The sequence below is a fragment of the Drosophila novamexicana genome, unplaced genomic scaffold (genome assembly GCF_003285875.2).
Source record: "Drosophila novamexicana strain 15010-1031.04,08,12 unplaced genomic scaffold, DnovRS2.1 tig00000974-arrow-arrow-pilon, whole genome shotgun sequence".
Taxonomy (NCBI): Eukaryota; Metazoa; Arthropoda; class Insecta; order Diptera; family Drosophilidae; genus Drosophila; species Drosophila novamexicana.
In genome coordinates this window covers 338320-356285 of record NW_020824834.1, presented here as the reverse complement: position 1 = coordinate 356285, position 17966 = coordinate 338320, and the positions used below count along the sequence as shown (strand labels likewise).

The 17966-nt window shown below is 41.8% G+C and overlaps 2 protein-coding genes across 6 annotated transcripts in view; both read right to left on the bottom strand.

The window, feature by feature from the left end:
• Positions 1-229: 229 nt before the first annotated feature.
• LOC115765532 (protein borderless) lies at positions 230-6220 on the bottom strand. Of its 2 annotated transcripts, none has more exons than XM_030709149.1 (6): positions 5698-6220; positions 2160-2667; positions 1693-2102; positions 1345-1573; positions 1087-1296; positions 230-1033 (listed from the first exon to the last, which is right to left on the bottom strand). In XM_030709149.1, the coding sequence occupies exons 1-6, from the start codon at positions 5971-5973 to the stop codon at positions 468-470; spliced, it is 2199 nt and encodes a 732-aa protein (XP_030565009.1). In that variant the 5' UTR covers positions 5974-6220; the 3' UTR covers positions 230-467. The 2 variants fall into 2 exon arrangements, with proteins under 2 accessions (XP_030565009.1, XP_030565010.1); XM_030709150.1 differs by having other exon boundaries at positions 231-1033; positions 1087-1293; positions 5698-6219.
• A 1849-nt stretch (positions 6221-8069) lies between these two features.
• The window catches only part of LOC115765479 (protein turtle), a 36939-nt gene continuing 27042 nt past the window's right edge, over positions 8070-17966 (bottom strand). The window contains exons 10-13 of one of the 4 annotated variants that reach the window (XM_030709066.1): positions 17028-17111; positions 15171-15584; positions 11702-11816; positions 8070-11279 (exon numbers count right to left, since the gene is read on the bottom strand). In XM_030709066.1, the coding sequence (XP_030564926.1) occupies positions 9422-11279; positions 11702-11816; positions 15171-15584; positions 17028-17111 (2471 nt within the window). In that variant the 3' untranslated portion in view covers positions 8070-9421. Of the gene's footprint in view, positions 11280-11443; positions 11515-11701; positions 11834-15170; positions 15585-17027; positions 17112-17966 lie in introns of those variants that run through there. The other 3 variants (XM_030709063.1, XM_030709064.1, XM_030709065.1) reach the window with 3 other exon arrangements.

Below are 17966 nucleotides of genomic sequence, written 5' to 3'. Positions count from 1 at the left end.
TCGTTTAAATTAAACGGTTAAAGCTTTCAGTAAAAGATTCTTAGCTTTCGCACTGTCTGTTTATCTCTTTCTCACTTACTTAATTCCAACAAATTGCCTGCTCCTCTAAGCGTAATGTGTGTGAAAGAGAAAACACGACTGTTGCTAGAGCTCAGCATAAGGAAAAGTGCTGCCAATTAGGCGGGCAATTCAAAAGCAAATTATGAATATCTGTTGAGTTTAATATTTGATTTTCATAAGTTGACCTTTGCATTAGAAAATTAGTAAAATGATTTTTGTACAATTAGAAGCTAGAAATAAATTATAAATCAGCATTTAACGGTACTGAGTATTGGATCTTCGGCAAAAATGTAAATCAAAAAGATTTATTATTATTATTTTCATCCTGGCACAAACACAACACACACTCGCGAACTCTGCTCCGACCTTTCGCTGACCTCCTCGAACCGCCACGTGATCTGCATTCCTCAGGAGGCAGCGCGAATCTTGTTGCTATCCCGCTCCTGGTCGCTATCACAGTCGCCGCTCTCGGCCGTGTCCTCGTCCCCGCTGGCGCCCTCGTTGCCCCGGCTAAACAAATGCCGGAGGCAGCTACGTTTCACGTATAAAAAAGCGCATAGGGCGCAGAGTAGAAATATAATGCCCACGGAGCTGCCAATGATAAGGGCCCGCACCTTGCGCTGGGAAGGCACCTCGAGCAACAGCTCGGGACTGTCCACTTGCCGGGCGTCTGCGCCGACGGCCACCACCTGAATCTTGAAGGTCACGTCCTCTTTGAGGTGGCGCAGCTGATAGAAATTGTCAAAGGTTTCGGCGGTGCCGATGAGAAAGTGTTCCGGTTCCTTCCACCAGCGCACCGTGTACAGGCGCAGCGTCTCCAGGCCCTGCGTCGGATGCTCCCAGTGCAGCAGCCAGCCCTGCGGCGTGTCGATTATGCTCAGATTCCAGGGAGCACCCAAGCCGCCGATAGACGGCACACTCTGCTGGTGCTGTAGGTGCTCTGCATCAAAGTCCTCCCCGCGCAACGGCGATGCTGGAGAGAATCAGGATTAGTTGGATTCCAAGTCGAACTCATCTTGAGCTCACCTTGCGTTTGGAAGCGAAACTGTTTGCTGAACATGCCGTCGCCATACCTATCCTGGCTGAGCACCATGAACTCGTACTCCCGGCCAGGCAGCAGATGCTGCACGGTGGCTTCCATCACGGTCTTGTCCAGCACGCGCAGCGTCCTCCACTCCGGCGCATCGCTCAGACGATACCACACAGTGTACTCCAGATTGGGTCGCAGGTAGCCTGCTGGCAGGGGATTAGCTATGGGATTTCCTACCAAATCTTCCGACTCACCTGGCTGCCAGCTGATGGTGATGCATGTTTCCGTGCTGTTTGCCGTCAGATTGTACGGTGGGCGTGGCGCTATATTTTCAATCATCAACTCCGCCTCGGCTGTGATTGTTGCGGCCTCATTTGTCGCGGAGCACTCGTACATGCCACGGTCCGTTTCCAACAGGTTCACGATGGTCAAGTTGCCGCCGCTCAAACTGTGCCGCTCCACGGGCAGAGCCTGGCCATCTTTCTGTGTGCAAATCAGTTAAATCAGAGTCACAGTCAGACACGACAAGCCCATGCATATTTCAAAATGCAATCAAGCATAACTGGGTGGAGGGGCGGAGGGGCGGGGCAATTGGTACTCACCCGACTCCAGACAATGGTTGGGCGATTGTTTCCGTCCCGGTCGATGGCTTCGCATGGCAGCTCGGCCGTCTCGCCCAGTTTCTGTATGTAAATCGCCTTTGGGGTGACGCTGAAAATGGGCGGACGGAGCACAATTACGCTAATGATGGGCGAGGGTCCGTCGGTGCCGAGGTCGTTGTAGGGCGTGCAGGTGTAGCTGCCGGCATAGTTCTCGTTCACCTTGGAGAAGAACAGGCTGCCGTTCATCTTGTAGAAGACGCCGGGCACATTGTACGAGTCGAACAGCAGGCCGTCCTTCTCCCAGCGCAGGTTCTTCAGCGGCGGATTGGCACGGAAATGGCAGTCGAGCACGGCGGGCTGGCCAAAGGGCAGGTAAACCTCGGGCGGTGCATAAATCACCTTGGCCTTATCTGTCCAAGGGAGTTGCGGCTTTATTATTGGGCAAGAATATTATTTCCCGTACTCACATTGAATGTTGAGAAAGGCCTTGGCCGTTTGCAGTTCGCCCTCGTTGCTGCGCACCTTGCACTCGTATTCGCCCAGGTCGCTCATCATGGTCGGATCGATGCTGAGGCTGCCGTCGGGGCCGGTGAAGGAGCGCCGAACCAGATCCTGCACCTCCTGCAGCAGGACTCCGTCCTTGTACCAGGCCGCCTGCGAGCTGTCCGGATACTTCATGACGCAGTGAAAGAACGCCGTCTGGCCCTCCATGATGGTCTGGTTGACGGGCGGGATTTTGATCAGGGAACCGCCCTGCACTGTCAGATGGTATCGGGTGCCGTTGTTCCTTACACTGGGTGCCCGGTTCGGGAAGATGATCTGGCAGTGATACCAGCCCTGGTCGGATTCACGTATGGAAGTCAGATTGACGGACGCCTTGCCCAGGTCGTGCGGATGGCTGACCAGATGCAGTCGCCCAATAAACAGCTCATTTGTCGATGTCTCGTTCTCGTACCAGGTGAAGATCTTCTTGTTCTATTACGGGACAGACAGAAACAGGTGTGGGATACTTAGTAAAACTCACGTAGTAAATCCTACGAGTCACAAGTCCATATGCTTCACATGTCCACAGTGTAACAGCTACTGATCCATAATTCATTATTTAAATTTATATCGGGGCCAGCTATAGGTCATTATAATTTTGTGGGCCGCCCCCCCTCTGAATGTGGAGCCAGCCATGCCCAGAGAAGAGCTAAACCAAATCCGAGAAGATGTTGGCTTGTAATGTTCCCTGATATTTAATAGTTAATTGGCCACTTAAGAAAACTCCTATCAGTTGAGCACAACACAAGGTGAACAAGTATCAAATTATTTAAATTAATTAATTTTAAATCCATAATGAACCCAATATAAAATATTGGAACTTGGAGTACTTAACGCTCATTTAGGCAACTTCTTTTACTGGAACTCAATAAAAGTTGTATAAAACTATGCATGAAATATTGTTGGAAATTAAAATTACAAGAAATTTTAATTGATTTAAATAAATTCATTTGAATTCCATAAAAGCATTTATAAAATACAGTTGGCACTGGGAAGTACTTAATTGGTTTTGAATAATATAATATATTTGCAAAAAATGCAACTTCAATAAATAATTTTTGGTTTTAATTAAAGTTGAATGGATTTGTCAATATTTGTTAAATATATATTTTGTGACAATGCTAACGAAATTAATTGGGGTTGAGCAAAGCAAAGCGACATTTGTTTGCACAGCCGTTGCGCAAACACACGCAAAAGGCAAAGCAAAAAATTACAATTTTTCAAATGCTACAAAACTGGGCAACTTTTCAATTTTCCTGCCTGTATTGACAGACAGTTAACCAGTTAGTTGATAGGCCCACAATTAGACCACATGCTGGGGATCTGGTTGCCTCCCGGTTATTGATAGCCGACGACCGCAGAAAGTGTCAGCCCGTTGCAATTTGATAGTTTTAATTGTGTGTGGGTTGATCTATTGACATTACTTGTCGAGCATACCTTTAATTGAAATCGGCTAAAATAGTCGTCGAGGAATCCGACAATGTCAGCCCCCGGATTCGGACTGTGAGAAATATTTGCGCTGGGCGATGCGTTGCATCATTTTTGTCTACTTAAAGCTGACGGCGACGGCGACAACCAGGGACGGGGATCCAAGTACACCCAACTGTGTGTCAACTGGCGTCGCTGCTGGCTCGGCGCGCACGATTTATCAACATTATCTAACAAATTACAAACGTAACTTGATTTATCCGGTAATTTTTTTACCGCTCGCCTACGTGTGCATAAAAATTCGCAATGGCCATGAAGAGCACTTTTTGATTGCGCACATCACACGAGCATTTGCATAAATATAGTTTGTTTCGCTCAAATTTTGAGGGCAAACACGGGGCCAAAAACTGCATCCCATCAGATCTGATGTGTAGATTTAAGACAGCCAGAAGTGCTGCATTAATTATGCTACATTTTATAGTAAGACAATTTATGGATATCTATTTAATTCGTATATCTTCACGACAGGTTGCCAAAAAGGAAACTGTCATAAAGATATCCCATCCCATCATAGATCCTAGATACATATGTTATATTGAGATGCTTTCTGTGTATCTATTTAATTTAATATGTCCGTCTGAGTATCTATCTAGCCATATCGCATATTTATCCCATCCCATCTTAGACATCCCAAAGTATATGTATATAGATATGTTACATTGTGATAATTTCTTTAATATATCCATCCTAGCAAATTGCTTGCCCTGAATTCCTAGTTAAACTGATATTTGGTAAGCTCGAGCGCAATTAAAGTGAATCTATCAAAATGACATCATGACCCGTTGACCGAGTGGAATTTTATGCATTAATACAATACAATAAAAGAGAAAAAACAAAGCCAGAATCAGCTGTGTGTGTGTGTGTGTGTGAAAAGTGCCAGCAAATTAAGCAAGCATCCAAATAGTTAAAAACATTTACGCGGCGGCAGACAGACAAACAGACGGACAGACAGACAGACGGACAGACGGACAGACAGACTGACAGATGATGGCAGACGCTCGACCCCAGCCCAGCCAAATCCCCAAGCGTTCATGAATGTGCTTTTTGGGGGATAGAACGGGGCAGGGAGGTAAGCGGGGGTGCGTGTGCGATGAATAGTAATTTACTTGATTTAAATACAAACGTGCGCCGTTTGGGCAGCAGGCGTTGGACAGCAGGCGTTGCGTTCCTGCAAATAATTCGCAATTGAATTTAATTGCATTACTCAGAGTTGTCAACAAATGCCAAGCATTCAGTTCGATTGAATGCAATTGAAATTTATTTCCGATGCCGTTTTTGTTGCCCCTCTTTTGATGTCACACTTCACACTTCACACTTTTGAGGAATGGCGATAAAAAGCGATTTAACACAGAAATCAAATTTAAAACAGATGCTCTCCCCGAACAGGAGGCTGGAATGTGGTCAGGCATGGTTACCCTCTCGCGATCCCAGTCCATCAAGTCCATGGCCGAGGCCCTTTTAATGAATGTGAGAGCCCATCTGTTATGTTGCACTTTTTTTTTCGCTGTGGCGATGGAGCTGCCTTGTGCCCCTCTCCCCTGGCCGGCTAGCTGCTGCAATTAAGGCTAACCAAGCGAATTACATCCCACGCAGGTCGGCCACCCACAAGTACTTTGTGTACATAATAAATTTATAATTTCGACAATTTCATTTTGAAGTGCGTGTGGACTGGCGTGTGTCAGATAAATTGAGATGGTATGGTAAAATATGTATGTGGGCAATTGATGCTGGCCAACGCGTCGTATGCGCAATATTCATCTGTGCTCAATACTTGACTTACATGTTTGCGCCAGTGGACCACGTAGGGTATGGGGGAATCGTATGGGATTAATAATTCATAATTTCGACAATTTGAAAGTTCGTGTGTCAGAAAAAAATGAGATGCTAAGAGGTAAAATGTGTGTGTCTAGGCAATTTGACGCTGACCAACGCGTCGTATGCGCAATATTCACTTGCATTCAATACTTGACTTACATCTTTGCTCCAGTGGACCACATAGGGTATGGGGGAATCGTATGGGAAATCTATATAGCAATTGAAAACGACATGCGAGCCAACTTTGGCCTCCAGATTTGTTTGCTTGCGGTGATCGCGCGCGCATGCCACACAGGATGTGTTCATTAAGAGCACCAGCAGCAGCAGCTGCAGCTGCAGCTTTCCTCTGCCCATGCCATTGGCAGCATGCTGCTCCTCCTTCACTTGGCTCGGCAGGATCAATCCTTGACGCTGCTTGGCCATTTTGCTGGACATTAACTATGCACTTGCACTTATTGCTCGCACTGAGGACACGCAGCTCCAACTAATATTGGATGCATGGCTCGGCGAAGAGGGCTCTCCAAATCAGGTCAATTGAGACTCGTTGCTTTTCTTTGCTCAAATAAAGTGTATAATATGCTATGCTCTTAATGCGATTCGCGCGCGCCGTATAATTTGCGCAATAAGTCGAAATCGGGCCAGGGGGTTCTGCGGTCCCGTGAACTGCACACAACGACGGGAGAAGCTCGACTGAAACTGAAAAAATAAACAACATGCGATCAGAAGGCAGAACATTCTGTCAATGAGCACGAGCATTTAGTAAACTTGTGTATGTATGTACAAAAGTACATAAATGTCGGCGAGCCATGTCATAGGCAGGGGCAGAGCGCACTCCACTTTCACATGTCAGACGAGAGGCTTTGACATTTGACATAACGCCCACGTACGCCTCTTCTAATTAAAATTAGCTCACAATTCACTTTCATCGACATTTATGCACTTAATTAATTGGGTGTGCACTCCTAAGAGCGCAATAACTTTTTCATTTTCCTGGCCTTCGCTGGGGCTGAATTGGTATTTCTTTCAGTGTACGGCAAGCTGTGGCTGATTGATGGAGCGTAACTCAGGTCCAAGCTTCCGGGTTGGCCGTGTTGCCGCGCTCAATTAAACGAAAATTCGGCACTATTTTATTTGATCAATTTCACATTGCTGTTTTTTTTTAAATTGTTTTTTTAAGTTTATTTGTTTAAAAATTTTGTTCATTTTGCTAATTTGTTTTTATAATCGTGTCTTGTGTTTAATTACAATATATTTCATTCTAAACGGATTTTGTTCTTGTACGTGTTTATATGCTGAAATACTGGGGAAACTTGTATTGGAATGAATTATTTGGAAATCGAGAAAAATGAAAGCGAAAGCGAATAATGATACGAGTGTGAAGGTCCTCAAGAAGGTGCAAATGGAAGGAAGGCAGGTGGAAGGAAGGAAGGAAGGAAGGAAGGAAAAGTTTTCATTGATAGTTTTTTATGTGTTGCATTTTAGTTTTGTTTTGTTCGAGTCGAAAAGTTGAAGTTGAAGTTGAAGTTGACTGTCGCACCTTGTCCAAAAATCAAAGTGGCAGACTAAAGCGTTTGATTTACTTATCGATTAAATTATTTGTTAATTTATCTGTTTACTTAATGTACATGCCATTTAATTCAATAGGTTGTAGTAATTTGTATTTATATAAATAATTGTATATATATAAGTATTTATATATATATATATATATATGCTTTTAAAGTCCTTCACTTAACGTGTATATGTGTTGCACTACCTTTTCTCTCAATGCTTTTCCTCTATGCTCAATTAAAATGTAATACATTAATTCGCATACTTTAATTGTTAATTTTCATTTTTCTTTGCTTTACTGCATTTTCGTTTATGCTCAATTAATTGCGTTCTAGTTAACATTATGTGTGTTATATTGTGTGTGTGTGGGAGGTGTGTGAGTGTGTGTGTGTTTATTATATATTTATTTATTTTTGTCAGAGTCAGTTTTGTCTTTGCCTACTCAATACAAAAATCAACCTATCTTAATATTCTTGGTTAGCATTTACAATAATCGAACCTCATCAGTATGGCATTGTGCAGTAACATTATTAAGTATTTATTTCAATTCTTGTTTGATCAAATAAGAAACCATTTCGACAAGAGCCTTCTCTAAAAAAAAAAACACATTCTGAGAATAATGCAGAACTACTGAAAACTATTCCAATTCAAATTGCAAAACGAAGGCAAACAAAAACATTTAAAGTATATTGAGATCATTTCCGTGAATTTTAAAGTTGAATTTTCCTTTGTTATTTTAATAAAAATTTTTGCTTGCTGCTCAACGATTTGGTTAAATTGTAATTATTATGTAGTACATATATTATTTAATATTTTTTTTTTCTTTTGGTGTAATTTACATACGTTATACACACGGTAATCATCATCATCATCTTTATGCATTTCGCGCTCTGGCAGTGTTTTGGCGTCAAGTTGTGTCAAACCATTCCGTACAATTTTTTTTTGTTCAGACAAGTTTATCATTAACAAGTATTTACGTAATAAGAACTGAAACTCATCAAACACCTCATAAGTTTAACTGAATTGGGGCTTCACACTACCCATCGATAGATTGAATGTTTAACAGTATTTAATATGCCTGATTAACTAATCGGCAAGGGATCTCTAGTAATACGTACTTGGCATCCAATCGTGTGGGGTACAACTGATACGGGACCTGCTCATCGGGAAAAACTCAAAAATCACCCTCTTAGCCGGCCAAAATGTAGCGCTCCATATTTTCCTTTTAGTTTCAATTAGTATTAGAAGTTTTAATAAATGTTAAGTTGCGCTAACATACCGTTAAACCGACTGACTCAGCTGTCATGTGTGTTTGTTTTTGTTGTTGTTGCTGTTGCTGTTGCTGTTGCTTTTGTGTTGGGTTAAGTATTTTCCTATACTCGAACCAGAAAAAGTATTTAGGTTTTCAATAAATATATCTTTCGAGTTAATTATTTGTGTAGCTCAACAGTAAACATATATGCAGCAGTTATATTTAATGTAATTATTGTTAAACTTTTATGCTGTTGTTAATCAATCTTATTTTTGTTCTTTTCATTAAATAATTTAATTATAAAACAATTCTTGCTATATGTAGATTTTCAGAGCTTTTATCGCTTTTTTTTTTAACATTTCGATCGTTTAGTCTAACAACTAAAGACTTAATCACTATCATACTTTGCTTCGATTTACGTAATTATTCATTTAACATAATATTCCGTTTACGTTTGTGGATTGTTTGTTAATTGGTAATTGATGTTTAACAGATCAATCTGTGTGGCCTATTCTTTAAATATCTAATACATCATTTTATAAATAATATTCAATTTGCATATCGTGTTCAAATATCAATTACAATTACATAATGTATTGAGTTTTAAGTAATAATATGTTCTCATAATTGCTATAGTTGTTGTTTTTTTTGTTTTTGTTTTTTTTTTTTTTTCAAATATTATTAAATATTTTGCTGCGTGCCTTCTTTTATTGTGCACCACGGAATGCATTTAATATTTACAAAAACTCTTCTCTTGCTTGGTGTCCTATATTTTGTTTTGTTTTGTTTTATTCAACTTGATTTTGTTTTGCCGTTTTCGTCTATCATAAAAACTACTAATTGTTGTTGGCTTTAAATAATTGTAGTCCATAATATGACTGTGTCTAACATGGATTGGGCAGGCAGTTGCACTATCTGAGCTGGGCTTGCGCTGCTTTGGATATCGTCTTAAAATATGGTTTATGCGGTTGACTTCGATTGCATTTTCCGACTGTACTCGCAGGTATTCATTCCAGACAGGTGCGTCTACATATGGTTGTGCATTGGATATATGTTTACTTTGCGGTCGCATCTGAGACATTAGCAGACGCTCTCGATTTCGGGTCCGCTCGTCCGCTGCATGGACTGGCGTTTGCGATAGGCATAGAACTCCTCCCGCATGGCTTGGAGGCGAGCTTCGACATTGTCATAGCGCGGCAGGCTGCGCATCTTGCGCGGCACAGATCCACCAAATGAGGTCGAGCCAGCCGCGGCCGAGGCGTGCAATAAGCTGCCGCTCAACGGGCCCAGAGTGTGATGTGGATGCTGATGATAGGATGCCTGATGATGATGATGATGATGATGTTGGTGTGGATAGTGGTGCGTGTCTATGTGAAGATTGAGATCGTCGCGCAGCAGGCCGACGCCCGTAGGCGTTGAGGCACTCGGCGTGGGCGTGGCAGGGTCGAATTCATAGTGGCCATCGACACTTCCGACATCCACCTGGCAGGACCTGGGCAGGTTGCTGTCCGTGGCCGCATTAAGTCTTGAGATCATTTCCAGCCAGTGCGCCATGGTGTAAGGCGGCGTCAGACCAGCCGAAGGCGGACTGGGCTGCAAATAGGAATAGTGATATGGCTGCTGTTGCAGTTGACCCGGCACCAGGGTTTGGGCCTGCGCTTGCTGGCTTCCCGACGCGGCAATATTCAGGCCAAAGTATGCCGAGTGTTTGGGCGGCGACGGCGGGGGACGGTAGGGCGGCAATAGCCGCCACTCGCTGGTGCTGCCCGGATGGTTGGACGTGTTCTTGGAGCCAAAGCCGCTCGAGCTGGAACGCGACTCTGGCGACGCCTCCAGGCCCACGCCAGCCCCATGGGCCGTCCCCCGCAGCGACAGGTTCAAGTCGGGCAGCGGCGACAGCAGCTCGTGCTGCTGCCGGCTAAAAAGCCGGGAGTAGTGCCGGGGATACCAGCGAGTGCGGGGTCTGTAGCTCTGATATGGCAACTGCGTTTGGTAGTAGTTGCGCCAAGAAGGCGGCGAAGGCAACTGCAGCGGCACAAAGTGATCCTCTAGCGGATGCTGCGACTGATGCGGATAAGGCTGTTGGCGACGCGTCTCTTCCTGAATCGTGCGCAGGGACGGCAGCTCCTGCGAATGATAACGATAGCGGCTCAGATTGCCGGCGCCACTCAAGTGTGATGTGGGCAAGGATCGCTCCGCGGAGTTGGGATAAACAGTGCTGAGATCGCTGAAGTGTGTGTGTTGACCTGGATAGGCGCCATACGACAATTGCTGTTGCTGCTGGTGGCCAGGTGTGCTCGCTGGTGAGCTGGAAAATATGCGGGAGGCACGCGAGGGTGTGTAGAGCTGTGGCGACAACAGCTGATGGCTTTGGCTGAGACTGCCGCTGATCGTGTTGATATGCAGTGGTCCACTGTTGGTCGTGTTCTGCTGCAGATTCCTATATATGTTGGAGCTGTAGGGACGCAGAACGTTTTGGTATCTCGCGCCGGACACGGCCTCTTCGGATAGCTGCTGTTTGACAGAGCCGCCAATTTTAAGCAGGCCGCCCAATCCCTGCAGGAAACCACGCGCAGAATCCGCTGCCGACTGCAGGCTGACTTGACTGGAAGATGCCACCAGAGGACGGCGCCACGAGGCACGTGCTGTGATGAAGTTGCGACGCGAAAGGAAGCCCCCGTCATCGCTGGAGGACTTTTGGGATACATTGCTGTTGCGACGCTCGAATAGAGCCCCGTCCACGACGTCGATGCTGTTCTCCAGGCTCAGGTCGTAGCCGAGCTTGCCGCCGTCCTGGGCGGAGCGCCGTCTTCCCTCCTCATGAATGTTTGGCGAACTATAGATGGAATGACAGTTGGTGCAGCGATCGGGTGGCCAAATCCAGTGCAATATGGCGATGAGTATTGCAGTTAGACTTGATATTCGGGTTTGTTTGTACCTAACAATTGTAGAACATGTTAAGAGTCCACATCACAGCACATCACATTCATTTAATTAACACAAAATAAATAACAAACAAAGTCTAAGTTACCAACAGAATAAAACAGAATAAAATTGAACTGATGAAAAAAGTTGGATTTAGTATAGAAAATCATTGCTTACGATTTTGATTATGACAGGATGGACCTGGAACTATAAAAACGCTTTCATAATCACGATAATGTTCAGTATTGCTATTTTTAACGAGCAATAGTAGTAGAAGAATTAGTAGAATTTAAAAGTAGTAGAAGTAGTAGTTGGTGCCAATCAGTGTGTTGTTTTTGGTTGGGCGCATGAGACAATCGGAAAGTTTAGATCAATTTCATTGTCTGGTCTTATTTGGCATGGAGACATAGAATGAATATCAAATGGGCTACTCACTTTTTTAAAGGCACTTGACCAGAGGAAATTGAGCCCGTACTGCGATTGTGCAAATGATGATTATTGGCTGCAATGTTCCGGGCGTCGGTTATCCTGCAAGCTACCATGTTGAACTCTGTAAACGTATAATTTCTACAATTAATTTGGCGTGCAGCGTGAGCCTTCCTATCCGTTAAATAAAATACATATACAGCAGCTACCAAGCACACACTATGTACGAGCATGTCTATGTATATGTGAATATATACACACATATACATGCACAGCCACACTACCATTAACACATTGCTGTCCACATATGAATGCATATATATATGTATATGGGAAATATGAGTACTCTTCCACAAACTGGCATAACGAGCGCGCCCCAGCTGAAAGTCAGTCGATTATTCTAGCACACAAAATAAGCAGTTATTATGCAGGTGCATATGCACCTATATACAGGTAAACGGACGTTATGCCAATTTGCATGCCAGCCAGCAGCATCAGTAAAAACAACAACAACAACAGCAACTCCAGTTGTCGTTGTCGCCATATTAACATAGTTAAAAATTTAGCAGTTTAATAGATGATTACTTAGAGTACAGGCAATACACCCACACACCCACACACCGTAATGCTATAATATGCTACGCTATGCTATACAATTGTTAGTTATATAATTTAGTTTAGTAATTTGGGGTATAGTCAAATAGGCATCCGATTAGCTAGCTAGACAAACTAATTTGGCTGGGATCAGTGCTGGAAGGTAGGGAAAGTAGTCGACCTCATTCAGAGAGCATTACATTAGGCCAAGGGCTGTTCCTCATTCCGGACTTGGACACAGACATATATGCGCCCATACGATTGTACATACATATGCATGAAACGCATAGCATGTGCTTTTCGCCGTATTTTATTTAGAGATCGGGCTTCAAGATGTTGGCAAAAAAAAGTCAATGACACATGAAATGGTTTTTGAATGGTCAGTTGATAATTGAAGAAGTTAAGGAAAACAAAAGTCTATGGCAAATCGAAAAACAAAACCTGAGCTGGATTATGGTTCTTAAACTTAAACAAAAAAAGGAACAGATGACCAAAGTAAGACTGGAAAAACATGATTCAAAGTAGTTCAGATAAACGAGTGTAATGTGTTAAGTTTTTGCTGTGAGTTTTTTGGTTCGATTTTATAGTTGAGTAAGTACATAATTATGAAGACCGTGAAATGACTGCAGACTGGCCGCCTTTGTGGGTGCTCGATATACTTAAGAAAGTGTGGTTGGGTAAATATAATAGTATATACGTAAACGCTTGAATATGAATGCACAATATTCACTGAGAACGATAAATACGCAGAGTATATGAAATGCGGTGTTATACTAGTGTTTGTAGGCAGGTAAATCTTGTTAATTGTTAATTGTTAAATGTTACATGGTATTGGGCGGTTGTTGTCTGAAAATAACCTTAAGTTTTTGTTGTTGTTACAGTTCGAATCTGTTGCACACGACATCGATTTATTATGATTTTAGAAAAACTTACCCAGTTGCTTTTCGACGTTGCAGGGGGCTTAGTTGGGTAGCGTATTGGTTCTCAGTGGAAGAGTGCATTCCCCGGCAATTTGAATGGACAAACGAGATAATGATAACTTTCTCAAAATCTAACGATTTGTTCATACAAATGCAGGTCATGCTGATAACAGGGCATACGCACTTTTTATCTATTGATAACGCGATCATTTTATGCTTGGAACAAGCCTTTACTGGTTTGACTTTTTTTTTGTCATCGATTGTGGGCCTTATTTTACCATCTTTGTGCGTGAATTGTTTACAAAAAACGTCTGCCCAGTATTGCGCTATATATATGGTATTGTCAACTCTATATATATAGGTATCGAATTAATACTCTCTAAACACCGAAACACCTTTATCCGACATGAACTCAGCCCTGGGCAGAAACAACGACGATTTGGCCAAGAACATGCATTGTAATATTATTGCGATAAAGGTGTTTGTTATCCTGATACTGGTTTTCATATCATTTCGGGGTTTGTTTTTTGTTCCTTTGATTATGAACAACTAAACAAACCTAAATATTAATATGCAACATTTTCGTTTTGTTTTTCTCTCTTTTGACTTGTTGTTTGTGTTGTGTAAGTGTGTGAAAGTTTTACAAAATATACATAAGAAATTCATTAAAAAACAACACAACAATAAAGTAATATTAAAAATGTTCGAAAATTAGAAACCAAAGTAACTAGAACACATTTAACTGAGTCCCCTTCAATTTAAATAATGGGCTAAAGCTCTCACGTTCTCAGGTAATTTGCGACCTTAGTTTGCTTTGTTGCACAATGGATGTAGGGCACTCGGATTTAGTAAGTCTAGTCTAATGGAACATATTTCAGGTATATCTTTACGTTAAACTAATTTTGCAAAAACTATTTATATGTACATGCGTCAAAAAATATCAAGTTAAGCATGGAATTATAACAAAATGGTCTGGAACGGGTTGGGTCAGTACAGATCACATATCTGCTTTCTTCATTAAATAAAGAAATGTTGTATAAAGAGGAATTAATACAAAAATTGGAGATGCTAAAAGGCCCATTTAAGAAACAGAAATCTCCATAAACGTCGGGAGTGGGGGGTCAATTCAACAGGACAAAAGGGTTAGATTGTAACTAAGAGAATGTCTTCAAAAAATTAATTCTAAAAATTCATAATGTTTCACAAATAATAAAGAAAATAAATAAAAAAGCAACATACTTGTATTTACAGAAAACCTCGTATTTGAAAATTTCGTTTTTAAATTGTAAATCAATTTTTTACTTGCACAACTACAACGGAAACGTAAAAACTATTCGCACAGGCATAATTTGGTAATTTTGTATTAAATGCCTTTGACATTTACTTTTTGGTTAAAGTAAACAAACTAATTTCAATATTGTTTTTCAATGCATTGTTGTTGTCGGAATAGCCAATGAGGTAAGCCAAGAAATCAAATTAAACGCAATTAAACTTGCAATGGCTCCAGGTACGAATTGTTCTTATATTACAGAAATATATATTAATATTCAATTAAGAGTTAATGCCTTCAACATTTGAATTGATAATTAAATTTGCATAAACCAAAAATGCCCATGGCTCAAGCAAAACTTATAAAAGCACGACGAAAGTTACGAGTATTACTATATGTTATTTGAAAATTTGAAATTAGAAATGATGTGGCCTTGGCCGCCGAATAGTCATTGCCAATATTCGGAGCGGAAATAAGAACTGAGTACTCGTAGTTAGTAGGCAGTTAGTAGGTATGTTAAGGTAGCATTAGTTTGTTAATTAGCTGAGCATAATTGCCAAAAGTGACGCAATCAGCGTCATCGTCAACAACAACAACAAGCGCATCATTATTATTGTCATCTGTTATTCTCGCAATGATCAGCATTGTCATTAAAAACCATTTCAAGTGTGTGTCAGCATTTCGGCTGTGTTACCTTTTTCCTGTTTTCGTCGTTTACGTTTATTGCAAATTTTTACGGCACAAACCGATAAAATGATCGCAACAATAAAAAACAGGATGCCCCCAACGACGCCGGCTGTTATAGCTTTATGTTTGACACGCGCCGGCACCGGGAATTTCACCTCGTCGCTGGACTCGTACGATTTTTCCGAGTTTGCCAGCACGCGGAAATAGTAGGTGCGTCCGCCCACCAGGTTCTTCACCAGATACTGCGTCTCCTCCGGCCGTATCTGGCCGCGGTTCAGCGTCTTCCACTCCGCATCCGTGCGATATTTAATGGTATAGAACTTAACAATGTGTGCGCGCTCCAACGGCGACTGCCAGGTGATGAGGAAACCATTCGAAATTTCCGTAACGGACACATTGCGTGGTGGCCCGGGCTTAGGTCCTGCCGGAGAAAAACATAACATTAGGTATGGAGAAAATGAAATGCGTTTACGTTTTCCTGACTACATAAAACTCTTTTCAGACTGGACACTCGACTTTTTGACCTTTAACACTTTTATTCCTTGTTTAACGTATATTTTTATTGCTGAGATTTAATATTGGGGCACCTTCCACTTATTTAATTGTACACTTTATTTCTGGTTCTTCACATAAACAATCCATTTACTGTCCGCAATATTTACTTAATAAAATAAATAATTTTAAAGTCATTCCAGCAACTCACATTAGCCACAGATTTCTATTGGTTCGTTAAACTCTACGGGTTGTATATACATATTATATATAATCCTTCGTATTGAGATGGAATAAATAAAATATTGTATAAATGTTTATTTTGTGGATTCTTGCCTAAAACTGGCAATAAGTGCAAGCCATTTATTAAACCGGAGTGTTGTTGGCAACAAAAGCTACGCATATTATTTATGCATATATGTTAATTAGAAATGCTTTTAAAGAGCACACAAGAGATTTGAAAGCGCATATATCAAAAGTTGATTATGCGCACACGACGGAGGGACGGGAGGAACGGGCTGTGCCTGCAAAAGTGAGCAAAGAGTTTTCGCTCTCCTCTGTTATAATGAAAAATACCCACAGATTTGACATAATACAAACGAGGCAGGTGACAAACATAATAAAAAAAAAGAACAAAAAAACGGGGAAAGCTCCACGCCATAGGCCTAAATGAGATGGGTTGAGCGGGGGTTGGCCGTAAAAATGTCAAGGGTAGACAGGGTACACAGTCATATACACATAGTCGGGCAGGCGTGAGACAGGGCTGAGAGTAAATGTTATTTATGGCTGCACCAAGTTGGCACTGGCAACTGGCAACAGCAGCAGCAGCAGCAGCATCAGGAGCTTATCCGGGCCACAAAGTAGATGAGTTAGCGGTAGTAAGCCTGCAGACTGCACGGAAATACTCGTAAAAGGCATTACTTAAGCGCATTAAAAGGTACGCACACTCACGCACGCACGGCTGCGACTTTCAACAGACGTAAAATGTCATTGTAAACAATGCAAGTAGTACAATGAGTGCGCACTTTGACCCTTTGGATAATTAAGAGGGGAGCTGGGAGCTGAGAGCTAAAAGTTACAATCCACAAGATGGTAGCTAGCAAATGGCTGATGCCCGAACACAAAGGGCAAAGGGCTGGCAGCAACAGCAGCTACAAATACAATATGTAAACAAACAAGCAACAATGGCCGAGAAGAATTTCGAATGTAATTGCTTTTTCAGGTCTAACGCCAACATCGACCCTTGCAGTTCGGTTCGCATGCATGTAGTATGTACATATTTGTGTAACATACGAGTATGTAAAAGTATCGTCGCTTTAACTGAAAAAACAGTGAGAAAAATATTTGAATAAATTGATAATAATACGAATACCTTTCAATCTCAACTTGGGCGGTGAATAAACAATCATGCCTCGCGAATCGGTATGAAAGTATATGTCAAAATAGGCTAAAAGGTCTGCAAGTAAAACAGAAACAGAAACACAAATTTGCAACAAAACAAAATCATAATAAATGCCCGGCAAAGTAAACAGGCTGTAATAAAAGTGCTGTACTCAAACCCAAACAAAAAAATATAATTAAAGTGGCGTGCAGGTTGTAAATCATATAGGAAAGTGTGCACATTTAAAGGTACAGTATCCAAAAAACCCAAAAAACAGAAACAGAACAAACTTTATTCAAATAACTACAACACAACAGAAATTACAGTGAAATAGGAGGAGTTGGCTTTAGGGAAGCGCTACGACATGCCATGGGAAACGTCAGTACAAGCCCAACTCCTTTTGACACCACTGAAAGACTAACTTATATGAAATAATCGATTAGTTTACCTGGATGGGGTAGGCGAAATACTTATTAAGCGCAACTCCACCTTATGGTAGGGTATGCGAATATGCTATGTGTGTATATGTAAAACGGAAAATACTTTTGCAGCGTAAAAAATGTGCGAATAATATTGGTAACAACAGAACACGGGGCCAAACAACATCAAAAAGCTGGTGCTCTGCAATTATGACAGTGAAATGCATTGAATATTCATAAATTCGCATGTGCGCGTATGCAAATGTGTGTGTGTGTGTGTGTGTGCGTGTGCTTGTGTGTGTGTAAATATAAAACGTAATCAGCCTTGACATGCATTTCCTGCTGTTGTTTTGTTTTTTTTTTTTTTTATATTTTTATTTTTTGTCGAATGTCAGAAAGAAAATTTGCAACTGTTCAAGTGCCGCCTGTCGCCGGCGCTGCCACCAGTCTACGTTGTTGTTATTAATTTTTAAGCGTTGCGACGCGCAAGGATTCAACAACAACAACAAGG

Bases quoted from the DNA above. Each gene is read 5' to 3' on its own strand.
- LOC115765532 (XM_030709149.1), bottom strand. From the start codon at position 5,973: ATGTCCAGCAAAATGGCCAAGCAGCGTCAAGGATTGATCCTGCCGAGC. The intron at 2,668-5,697 runs GTAAGTCAAGTA...GTCCCGTAATAG, and splicing joins TGGTCCACTGGAGCAAAGAT to AACAAGAAGATCTTCACCTG. The intron at 1,034-1,086 runs GTGAGCTCAAGA...GATTCTCTCCAG, and splicing joins GTTTCGCTTCCAAACGCAAG to CATCGCCGTTGCGCGGGGAG.